The sequence below is a fragment of the Hemiscyllium ocellatum genome, chromosome 28 (assembly GCF_020745735.1).
Source record: "Hemiscyllium ocellatum isolate sHemOce1 chromosome 28, sHemOce1.pat.X.cur, whole genome shotgun sequence".
Taxonomy (NCBI): domain Eukaryota; kingdom Metazoa; phylum Chordata; class Chondrichthyes; order Orectolobiformes; family Hemiscylliidae; genus Hemiscyllium; species Hemiscyllium ocellatum.
The window spans coordinates 39,715,467-39,727,494 of record NC_083428.1 but is presented as its reverse complement, the minus strand read 5'-3'; the positions used below and the strand labels follow the sequence as shown (position 1 = coordinate 39,727,494).

The following is a 12,028-nucleotide window of genomic DNA, read 5'->3' as shown; positions in this document are numbered from 1 at the left end:
GGGGAGTTCAAAACTAGAGGACATAATTTTCGAGAGAGGACCAAGATTTAAAAGGAATCTATGGGGCAACTTGTTTACAAGAGGGTGGTGCATTAATGGAACCAGCTGCCAAAGGAAGTGGTGGAAGTGAGTACAATTACAATATTTACAAAACATGGATAGGAAAGGTTGTGGGGCCAAATGCAAGCAAATCAGATAAGTTCAGTTTGGGAAACTTAGTTGACATGGGCAAATTGAGCTGAGGGGTCTGTTTCTGTGCTGTGTAACTCTATGATATGTGATATCAATTTAGCAAAGCACCTTCAACAGTACCTCCTAAACATCTACCACCTAATAAGGCAAGGACAGCTGACGCACTGGTATACCACCAGGTGCAAGTTTCTCCCCAAACTCCACACACACCTGACTTGAAAATATATTGCTGTTCCTTTTCTGTTATTGTTGTAGGATTATAACGAGGTTAGCCAAGTGAACCTCATAGATTATGACTCCTCCACTCCCCATTAAATTAAAGCCCTCACCCAATTTTGCTTATCCTTGTCCAACTTCAAACTAATCTCTGAAGGCCTGGTAAAATTCACTCAGAGTTTATCACATGGCACACCATCACTGTACTGCATTTGGGGAAAGGTTAGTGACTGGTTTCTCACTTCCTTCAGCTTCAGTCTAGTCGAAGAAAACATTATAAGTCTGAAAAGGAAGGTCAGGTCTACAGCAGATTTGAGTGAAATCCAGCAGGCTAAATCATAAGCTAGGGAGCTTAATAATGATAATATGGGCATTAGTGATTAAGGATACATCAGATCTAAAAATGTGAAAATTAAAGATGCCACATTTGAAAGTGAAAGTACACATTACAAGTTAGATAAATTAATGAAATCAAATTATAATTAATAACTAGAAGTAAATATGTAGCTAACATTACAATGTCATGACACAGTGACAAAGGTTGGGAACTCAGTATTCAAACTTGGTGGTCTAATGGGTAGTAAAGAAGATTGCCTCAGATGAGCCAAAGGGCTTAGGAGTCGCAGATGGAGTTTAATCTAGATAAATGTGAGGTGCTACATTTTGGTATGGCAAATCAGAGAAAGACTTATACATTTAATGGTAAGACCCTGGGGAGACCTTGGAGGGCAGGTTCATAGTTCCTTGAAAGTAGACTCGTGGGTAGACAGAGTGATGCAGGAGGTGTATGGTATGCTTACTTTTTTGGTCAGTGCATTGAGTATCCAAGTTGGAAGGTCATTTTACACCTGTATAGGACATTGGTTGGTCACTTTGGGAATACTGCATTCAATTTTGGTGTCCCGGCTCTAGAAGATATGTTGTTAAACTTGAAAGGATTCAGAAGAGATTTTACAGGAATGTTGCCAGGATTGGAGGGTATGAGTTGTAAGGAAAGGCTGAATAGGCTGGGGTTGTTTTCCCTGGAACATCAAAGGCTGAGGGCTGACCTTATAGACATTTATAAGATCACAAGGGGCATGGATAGGGTGAATAGTCAAGGTCTTTTCCCCATGATAGGGGTGTCCCAGGTTTAAGGTGAGTGGGGAAAGATTTAAAAGGGACCTAAAGAACAACTTTTTCCATGCAGAGATTGGAATGCAAGGAAGTGGTAGAGACTGATAAACTTACATTTAAAGGCATCTGGACAGAAATATGAAGAGGAATGGTTTGGAGGGGTATGAGCCAAATGCTGGAAAATGGGATTAGTATAATTTAGAATGTCTGATTGGCATGGATGAAAGGTTCTGTTTCCATACTATACATCTTTACAGACTCTATGAGTTGTAGCCATTTAATTAGTGAGCATTAGAGATCAGATCTGAGGGCACAATGGGAATCAAGGACAATGAGAATAGAATGAAAAAGAGAAATGGATGCAATTCAGCCAGGTCTTATTGAATGGCACAGCAGGCCTGTCGGGCTGTGTGGCTTACTCTTCGTATTTTGCACGTTCTCTCTACATTAAAACGAGTACATCTGATATTCAGTTACCATTTCAGATTAACTAGCCATTTCCTCACTGATGTCTGTGGGATCCTTCTGTGTAAATCTGACAGGTCACTTCGTCTTCTTTTCAGCACAGTGAAAATGAAGCACGGCGAATCACACTTATAAGGTCACGGTGTGGGATTTCCAGATTCAACGAACTGCTTTGCCATTGGAACGAACTTGGGCAGCTCACCTCACCTGCTCACCGCCATCTCCACCCTTCAAATAAACACCCGCCTCCTCGCCAAACCCATTGGCGAATCCCATTGTTGTACCGGCCCCCTCGCGCACGGCTCTATCTCCTCATTGGCTACTGCTAATGTCGGTTAGGGGGCAGGTTGAGCCAATCGTCTCGACGGTTCCGCGGTGTCTTCTGGGGGTTGTAGTGCCACCGGCACGTATCACGTGACGCCAGACCAGCATTCGCCGCGGTGGCGCATGCGCGGTGAGCCCCACAGGGTCGGAGCTGTCAGCCGGAGGGTCTCCATTTTACTTTCGGGAGATAATATCGGCCGTTCGGGCAGGGCCCAGGCGACCGACCGACTGCCCGCCACCCTCTGTCTCCTCACCTTCCCCGCCACACCCCTTCCCCGTTGGGCCGGCCGGAGTTTAAATGGCAGCCGGGGCCCGACCATGGATATCAAGACGGCAGTTTTCAACGCAGCTCGGGACGGCAAGTTGAAACTTATGCAGAAGTTGCTGAACAACCGGAGCGCGGAGGAGCTGGAGGCGGTGACACTGGAGAAAACCAATGGCGGCACCCCCCTGCTCATCGCCTCCAGGTACGGCCACCTGCAGGTCGTCGACTACCTAATGGAACACTGCAAGGCCAAGGTGGAGCTGGGCGGCTCGGTCAATTTCGACGGGGAGACCATCGAAGGGGCCCCGCCGCTGTGGGCAGCGTCGGCCGCCGGGCACCTGTCGGTGGTCCGGACCCTGCTGGAGCACGGGGCGTCCGTCAACAACACCACCCTGACCAACTCCACCCCACTGCGGGCCGCCTGCTTCGACGGCCACCTGGAGATCGTCAAGTACCTCATCGAGCACAGGGCGGACATGGAAGTGGCGAACAGGCACGGGCATACCTGCCTCATGATCTCATGCTATAAGGGGCACAAGGAGATTGCCAAGTATCTGCTGGAGAAGGGTGCGGATGTGAATAGGAAGAGTGTGAAGGGGAACACTGCTTTGCACGACTGCGCAGAGTCAGGCAGTCTGGAAATAATGAAAATGCTGCTAAAATGTGGGGCTAAGATGGAAAAGGATGGCTATGGAATGACCCCCTTACTTGCTGCCAGTGTCACAGGTCACATGAATATTGTGGAGTTTCTTATTAATCACGTGCAGACCAAGAAGGAAGACCGAATTGATGCACTTGAACTATTGGGAGCTACGTTTGTTGATAAGAAAAGAGACTTGCTGGGAGCGATGAAGTTTTGGAAGAGAGCAATGGAGAAGAGGCACAGTGACAAAAGCAAAATAGTTAAGAAGCCACAGGTGGGACAACTGGTGTTAGCTTATGATTATGCCAAAGAGGTTACAACATCTGAAGAGCTGGAAGCCTTGATTACTGACCCAGATGAGATGAGGATGCAAGCCTTGTTGATCCGAGAGAGAATTCTTGGTCCATCCCATCCAGACACTTCCTACTATATTCGTTATCGAGGTGCAGTTTATGCTGATTCTGGAAACTTTGAAAGATGCATCAATTTGTGGAAATATGCATTGGATATGCAGCAGAACAATTTAGACCCACTGAGCCCTATGACTGCCAGTAGTTTGCTCTCCTTTGCTGAGCTTTTTTCTTTTGTCCTGCAAGACCGTCCAAAAGGCACCCTGGCCATGAAAGTATCTTTCACTGATCTTATGGGCATCTTGTGTAAAAGTGTCCGTGAAGTTGAACGAGCAGTGAATCAGCGGGAGAACCCACCTGATGTTGCACAATTCACAAAAGCTTTATCTATTATTTTACACTTGATTTCCTTGTTAGAAAAGGTAGAATGTAGCCCTGATCAGGAACATTACAAGAAGCAAACCATCTATCGGCTTTTGAAGCTGAACCCAAGAGGAAAGGGTGGATTTACCCCGTTACATCTAGCAGTTGACAAGGACACAACATCAGTTGGCCGTTATCCAGTTTGCAAGTTCCCTTCGTTGCAAGTGACCTCGGTACTGCTGGAATGTGGTGCTGACGTTGACTCAAGAGATTATGAGAACAACACTCCTCTACATATAGCTGCATTCAACAACAATCTTGATATTATGAACATGTTAATTGACACCGGTGCACATTTTGATGCCACCAATTCTTCCAAGAAAACTGCTTGGGATTTGTTGGATGAAAAGAAGATGGCCAAGAATTTGATTCAACCCATCAACCACATCACTCTGCAGTGCCTTGCTGCTCGTGCTGTTGAAAAACATAAGGTCATTTACAAAGGATTAATTCCAGAAGAACTGGATGCTTTCATTCAACTACATTGAAGTGCTAAATTAAGTCTTTATAAAATTGGTTCACATGGGGATTGAACAACTCACTGACATAAATATGACAGACACTTCAGTGAGATTAAAATCAGTCCGCCTCCTGAAGGGCTATTTCAATCTTATAGGGCTAAGACCACAGAACAAACAAAATTTAGTCTTGCAGAATATATGCTGGTTGCTATCTGCTCTGTTGTCCATTCTGAATTATACCAAAAGACCAGATGTTTGGGTGAAGGGAATTCTAATTCATTTAGAGAAAATTAGTTAATAATCTGCAATTTTTAAAAAGTCTTATAAACTCTTCACTTAATTTCCCTGTTGCACCACTGCTGCCTCCCTGACTGAATGGATCACAGCTCATACCATTTTGTTTTGTGGATTTTTAAGTTCTACGCACAGCATTTCCTCAGCTGTACTTCATTATTGTAGGAAAATTAAATTTTAACACACCCAATAAATCCGGTGGCACCTGTGCATTTCAGCTGCTTTTTAAGATTCAGCAAATAAAATATCCACTAAGTGCAACAAGGTCCAAAGAACATGCACGAGTGTGAGTTACATTTTAAATTTCAATATGGTATAGGTTACCAAAATGAAACACGTCATAGACTCGATAGAACATCAGGGTAAAGATCTATCAGTATCTCCTGACCACTATAAAGTGGAAATAACATCAGAGCTGGAAACAAGCAGTGTGCTGTTCTATGTCAGATGTCTGTTAATTTCAGATTCCTATCAATCTATTGAGTTGCATCATTTACTGTCCCAACATTAGACATGGTTTCCGAGTTATGTACACTGATGTTATAATAAATCTTCAGAACGCTTGACAATTTTGGTAGACAGCGTTTAGTAAATCTAGATTCTACTTTTATTGGTAGGCCTAAGAACTAGTTTGTTAAACCTGTGGGCTTATTTTACCTTCAAATATTACTGTAATGTTGAAATCATTTGTAACCTAATGATTTTAACATTATGCTCTTCAGCATTGAAAAATCTTCTGTTTGAAACATTTCTTTTGAGATGGAGTTTATGAAGGATTCTTCAATGGTTAGGCAGAGGGATGAAACAATGGAAAGAAGTTATAGGCACTTTGAAAGTCCTCTTCAGTAAATATTTAGAAAGTTCTAATGTTTGGTGGATATGTCCTACCTACTTACTTCTGTCCATGATTTTCATAAAAGTGTAGATTTTTACAATTTTTGTATTTTATTTTTAAACAATTGGAACTGAATTGGGTACCCTCCCTGCGGCTGATGGACTTTGTTCACTGCCTTTTGGCACCAATGTCTCACTTTTTACTGAAACATTGAAGTGACATCAGTCCTAAATTCCAAGAATTGATCAAGAATATTTTTAAAAATTGAGGTTCACTATTGTAGCTAAGCTGATCTTTCAGAAAATATCATACTCCACTCAAAGCAACTAATACTTAAAACAATTCACTTTGGACAGGATCATCCCTTGTTTTTACAAATAACTTCATTTGTATGAGCAAGCTTCTAGACCGTAGAACGTTACTCTTCGGCTCTCCATGTTGCACCACCCTGTGATAACAATCTGAAGCCGATCTAACCTACACTATTCCATTCTCATCGATTATGCCTAACCAATGACCATGTAAATGCCCGTAAAGTTGGCAATTCTACAATTGTTGCAGGCAGTGTGTTCCACATCCCTACTACTCTTGAGTTAAGAAACTATCTTCAATCACCCTAACAGCCTTCACATCTCATTCTAACATCAGCTGCCTTTTTCCTTTTGACAAGAGATTCAACTTTCTTAGTAAACCATGCTCCTGTGCTCAACAACACTCTCCCTGTCTGACAGGTACATACTTATCAAGGACACATAGTAGCTGTTCCTTGAATAAACTCCACGTTTCTTTTGTGCCCATTCCCTGCAGTTTCTTACGCTATCCTAAATCTTGTCTAATTGCCTTTCCCCCAGCTGTAGCTCTTGCTGTCTGATGTGTACCTATCCCCTTCCAGGGACTAACCGTTTTGGTTATAAGGTCTAACTCTCAACTTGAACCTTTGGCATCAGTGAAGGGTACATGGCTATTAGAAAGCAGACATGTTTGTTTGAATTCAGTAATGCATCCAATTATTTTTGTACTTGCCCTGCATCCACGTAGTCAGTCTTTAGATATTACCCATCACAAATATATACACACCTTTTTGTTTTTGCTCTGTTGTCACAAAAACATCAAAAGGCTATACAAACTAGATTTAAGTCAAGATTAGAGTGGTGCTGGAAAAGCACAGCAGGTCAGGCAGCATCCGAGGAGCAGGAAAGTCAACGTTTTGGGCAAAAGCCGTTTGTCAGGCCTGAGGCTGAGTGCCTCAGGGTTGGAGAGATAAGTGTGTGGGGGATGGGGCTAGGGAGAAGGTAGCTAAGAGTCCAACAGGTGGATGGAGGTGGGGGTAAACGTGATAGGTCAGAGAGGTGGTTACAGTGGATAGGTGGGAAGGAAGATTGACAGATGGGACAGATCACGAGGACAGTGCTAAGCTGGAAGGTTGGAACTGGGTTATAGTGGGGGGAGGGGAAATGAGAAAGCTGGTGAAGTCCACATTGATGCCCTGGGATTGAAGGGTCCTGAGGCAGAAGATGAGGCGTTCTTCCTCCAGGCTTCAGGTGGTGAGGGAGTGGTGATGGAGGAGACCCAGGACCTGCACGCCCTCGGCAGACTTGGAGTCGGGGGTGAAATGTTCAGCCACAGGGTGTTGGGGTTGATTGTCTCCAGGACACCCGCACCATTCTCTGAAGCGCTCTGCGAGGAAGTGTCTGGTCTCCCCAATGTAGAGGAGACCGAAAACTAGATTTAAGTTGTTTACTGCAAATGACAATTAGCAGCCTGAACACTTCACTCGGTATTTCACCAAACTGTAACCCTTTGATGATTTAGAACATTTGGAAAGGAAGTGGCCATGCAATTTCAGTTTCGTGATTTGCGAATGTTCAGAAGAAAAAAACGTTCAAATGAATGTGTTGTAACAGCAGTGAATTGCAATAAAAAAAGCAAGGAAAATGTTTTGTCACAGGCACAAACAGAGCAGATACCGTTTTTGGGTATATAACATCTTTTGAAGCTTGCACGTTTGTTAACTGCAAAAAGCGTTTTTCTTCGCACTGGATATGTTTGTCATTTGACCTTTATGAACAGCCTTGTGGCTCAATAGATCAGTTGTTCTCTGAAAAAGTGAAACAGATGTGTGTGGGTTTTATTTTAGTGTAAAAGTGTAACTATAGTTACAATAAAGACATTTTAATTTTAAAGGAAGGCAGAGATTTTAAACACTGTTGTAAATACTTGGAATGTTAAAGGCACTATGTATAGATCTAATTTGTTCTAATAGGGCTTTATTTTATGGGGATCTTGCACTGTGTGACTGCATGTTTTCACACATGCACAAGAATGCTAATATCGATACCTTTTTCAGAATACTCTTAAATGTAGCTTTTGGAACCTATTTATTTTAGCACATTCTTTGCCCAGAGTTTACACTCAATTGTTTGGCTTGAAGAGTATTAAATGTAAATTGCTGCTGAGCTACACTTGTGACTGTGTGGCACTTATAATAAATGTATATCTAAAACCAGCTGATTTAGAAAACTAATTATTCATGCCTTAAAAACAAATGATAAATCTAGGAAAAGGATACCTATAGATCATATTAGGAAGGAAAGACCAGAGCTAGGGAGTTGAACTTTAGGATTTCACAAATGTTTATGGAAGAAGTCGATGCCTCCTTGACTTCAACGGGAGAAGAAAGCAAAACAAGTTCACAAACAATGACCATCACATCAATTTTGTAAAATGATTAAAAATGTTAACACTCTAGTCCCTCCAGACATTAAATGGAGAATTCAGTAGTGCCTCATTATATGGTGATCAGTGCTAAAATGTTGGATGGATAGTGTTCTAATAATTAGCAGAATAAAGGTATATATTTATAATGTCAGAAGAATTGAACTTGCTAGTAACTTTAGCAACAGAGACTCTAAAATCTGGATAATGGAAGATACAAGGATCTATTCTCTTGTTTTTGAATGCCTCTGTTCTTAAGCCATCAACTCTTTGTAAAGTCTTCCAGTCCCATCACCCTCCAACTTACCTGGTCTCTAAGCATCCACAATTTTAACTGCTTCCTTGGTAGCTTCAAATTCAGATAGTTAGGTCCGAGGATTGAGAGTTCCCTCTTATAAAATCCCTTCTGTTTCTCATTGTACTTCCTTTAAGGGAGGATTCCTTTACCCTTTTGATCAAACTTTTGATTATCTCTTCTAATATCCCATGTTCTGACATCCACGTGGAAGTGCCTTACAACACAGTGATAAAAGACGTACAGTACAGAAGCAGACTGTTCAATCCAACTCATCCATGCCATGACAAAGCTTTCCAAACTAAACTAGACCCACTTGCCTACGTTTGGCCCAGATCCCTGTAAACCTTTCCTATTCATGTACCTGTCCAACAAGCTTTTAAATATTGTAACTGTACTTGCCTCTACCACTTTCTTTGGCAGTTCATTCTGCACACAAACCATCCTTTGTGTGAAAACATTGTCCTTCAGGTCCCTTGTAAGTCTTTCTCCTCTTGCCGTAAAAAAATATTTTAGGTGAAAGGTGCTGTATAAATTTGTTGTTGGAAAACTCAGGCTACCCTTAAAGGTGGTAATTGGTCGCTTTGAATAAAAAGGACTTTGCATCTTCAACCATTCACTACTTGAACTTTTTCACTGGCATTCTCCCCTATATAGTTTTCAATTCAAAGAAATATAGAAGCAGGAGTAGGCCATTTGAGTCTGCTTCACCCTTTAATATGAACATGACTGATTATCCAAATCAATATTCTGTTCCTGCTTTCTCTCTGTACCCTTTTTAAAAAAACTAACTCCTTATTGAAAAATATTCAATGTTTTGGTTTCAGTTGCTTTCTGTGGCAGAGAATCTCACAGACTCAATACTCTTGTCGGTTAAGAAAATTCTCATCTCAGTTCTAAATGGCCTGTCTCATGTCCTTAGACTGTAACTCCTACTTTTGGACTCCACAGTAGGGAGGCAATGGCCCAATGGTATTATCGCTGGCCTGTTAATCCAGAGACCAGATAATGTTCTGGGCACCTGGGTTTGAATCCTGCTACAGTAAATGGTGGAAGTTGAACTCAATTTTTAAAAGAATCTGAATTAACAGTCTAGTGAACATGAATTCATTATCAATTATCAGAAAAACCCATCTGGTGCACTAATGTCCTTTAGGGAAGGAAACTGCCATCCTTACCTGGTCTGACCTACATGTGATTCCAGACCCACAGCAATGTGGTTAACTCAACTGTCCTCTGGGCAATTAGGAATGGGCAATAAATGCTGGCCTAACTAGTGATGCCCTCATCCTGTGAATTTTTTTTTAAAAAGTCAACAAGAACATCCTTCCTGTGTTTCCCCTGTCTAATCCTGTTAAGAGTTTTAAAGGCTTCAACAAGATAACTCCTCATTCTTCAAATTCCCAGATATAGTCCCACTTCAAACATCAGTCTTGTCATCCCAAGAATCCTTCTGGTAAACCTTTGTAGCCAGAATATACTTCCTCAGGTAAGGAAATCAAAACTGTACACAATACTCCATGTGGTCTCATCAATAACTTGTACAATTGCAACAAGATATCCCTGCTCCTGTAGTCAAATCCTTTTGCCTTGAAGGCCAACATCCCATTTACATTCCTCCCTATCTTCATGCTGACAAGGATACCCAGATCTCACTACATGTCCCCCTTTCCTAATCTATCAGCAGTTACAACATAATCCCCCTTTCCTAATCTATCAGCAGTTACAACATAATCTGCCACCTTGTTTTTGCTTGCAAACTGGATAACCTCACATTTAGCTATATTATATTTATCTATTACGCAGTTGCCAACTCACTTGTCCAATTCACACTGCAGCATCTTTGCTGCATCCTCATAGTTCACCATCCAACCCAGCTTTGTGTCTTTCGAAAACTTGGGAGATTTACATTTAGTTCTCCTTATTTATATTGTGAATAGCCTAGGTCCAAGTACTGATCCCTGTGATCACTGCCTGTCACTTGGGAGGAAAAGACCTATTTATTCCTCCTCTTTGTTTCCTGTCTGCCAACAAATTCTCCAACTGTGACATGGCACTATCCCCAATTCCATCCTCTTTATTTTACATGATATTTCTCTTATGTGAGACCTCAATGAAAATGGCCTGAAAGTCCAAGCACATGCATTGACTCGCCCTCATCAACTCTACTAGTTACATCCTCAAAATTCCAATATATTTGTCAAGCATTATTTCCCTTCCATAAATCAGAACTGACTGTCCAATCCTGTCACTGTTTCGAAGCTGCTTTAATTCATAGTACCCCAGCGTTTTAAGCGGAAGTGTTCAGGTCCATTTTAACTCCTTATCCCTTGGATTAACTGGTCATTCAGATTGAGGAAATGGCAGTGACAATGCACAAATATTTTGTTTGTACAGTGTAATACAATAAGTTGCATGGTGTAAAGAAAGTGCAACCCTTTGCTTATAAAAAAAAGGAAATTAAGGTAAGCCCACATAAAACATTAATCTCTCTTTCTTCTTCCAGTCATTCCTTGAGCTTCAGTTGCTTCTAGTTGTTTCCTTTAAATTTCAGATACACTTTGACCTTGAGAATATCAACATGCATAAATTTGACCCATTCAGTCTGAAATGTGTCTCTTCATTATTCTAGTAGAAGTGTCTAACTAAACGTTAAATGCTTGTAACTATCCCACAACTTCAAGACCACAATTTTCTGGCTGTTTGTACCACAGTAGCAGGGAGCATTTCCCCTACACATGCAATCACAATGTCAGTGTCAGAGTGGCAGCTGCTGCATTAAACAAGTTGGCTTGATGCAGACTAATAATACTGTGTTGTCTTTAACCAAATGCAATTTCCTTTTGGTACTTGAACTACCATTTATCCACTGTTCCCTTTAAAATATGCTTTTGACAGCCAATGAAGAAATATAACCAAAACTTTTAAGTAAACGAGAGGAAAACTGATCATAAAATGTTTAGATAAAAAGAAAAAAACAAAACAATTTGAAAACTGAAATTTATTAGCTCATAGAGGATTTGAAACAATACCACTGAGATTAAGAGTTTGACCATTATCCAACTGAAGCTAAGTTTTCTGGGCTTCCCGGACAAAGTCTCAAATGACTGGGTAAAAATGAGCATATAAATAAACTCATACATTTGTTTATTTTTCATGGGCTTATTTATTCAGATTAATACATATTCTCTGGGGAATGGGGCTGTTGATTTCTCAATGTGTAGTCATTTCTCTACCTTTAATAAATCAAGTTGCCAAATATTGTATCAACATTCATTCAGTGTGATATAAACAGGCTGCTTCACAAAAAATAGCAGCAGGAAGAGGTGCTCTCATGCCAGAGACTGCAGTGAGAGTCGAGTGCACAAATACAACTTGCTACATGTCCAGTTGGCAGCAGGAGTTAGTCACATTTTAATAGTTCATCTGGACAA

At 41.2% G+C, this 12,028-nt stretch overlaps 1 protein-coding gene across 1 annotated transcript; it reads left to right on the top strand.

The window, feature by feature from the left end:
• The first annotated feature begins 2,441 nt into the window (after positions 1-2,441).
• LOC132828976 (protein fem-1 homolog C-like) lies at positions 2,442-11,826 on the top strand. Its single transcript, XM_060846218.1, has one exon. It carries the CDS (start codon positions 2,632-2,634, stop codon positions 4,480-4,482), a length of 1,851 nt encoding a protein of 616 aa, XP_060702201.1. The 5' UTR covers positions 2,442-2,631; the 3' UTR covers positions 4,483-11,826.
• The last annotated feature ends 202 nt before the right edge of the window (positions 11,827-12,028 follow it).

What these genes read in the sequence shown, in the direction of transcription:
- LOC132828976 (XM_060846218.1), top strand. Translation starts at nt 2,632, where the DNA reads ATGGATATCAAGACGGCAGTTTTCAACGCAGCTCGGGACGGCAAGTTG.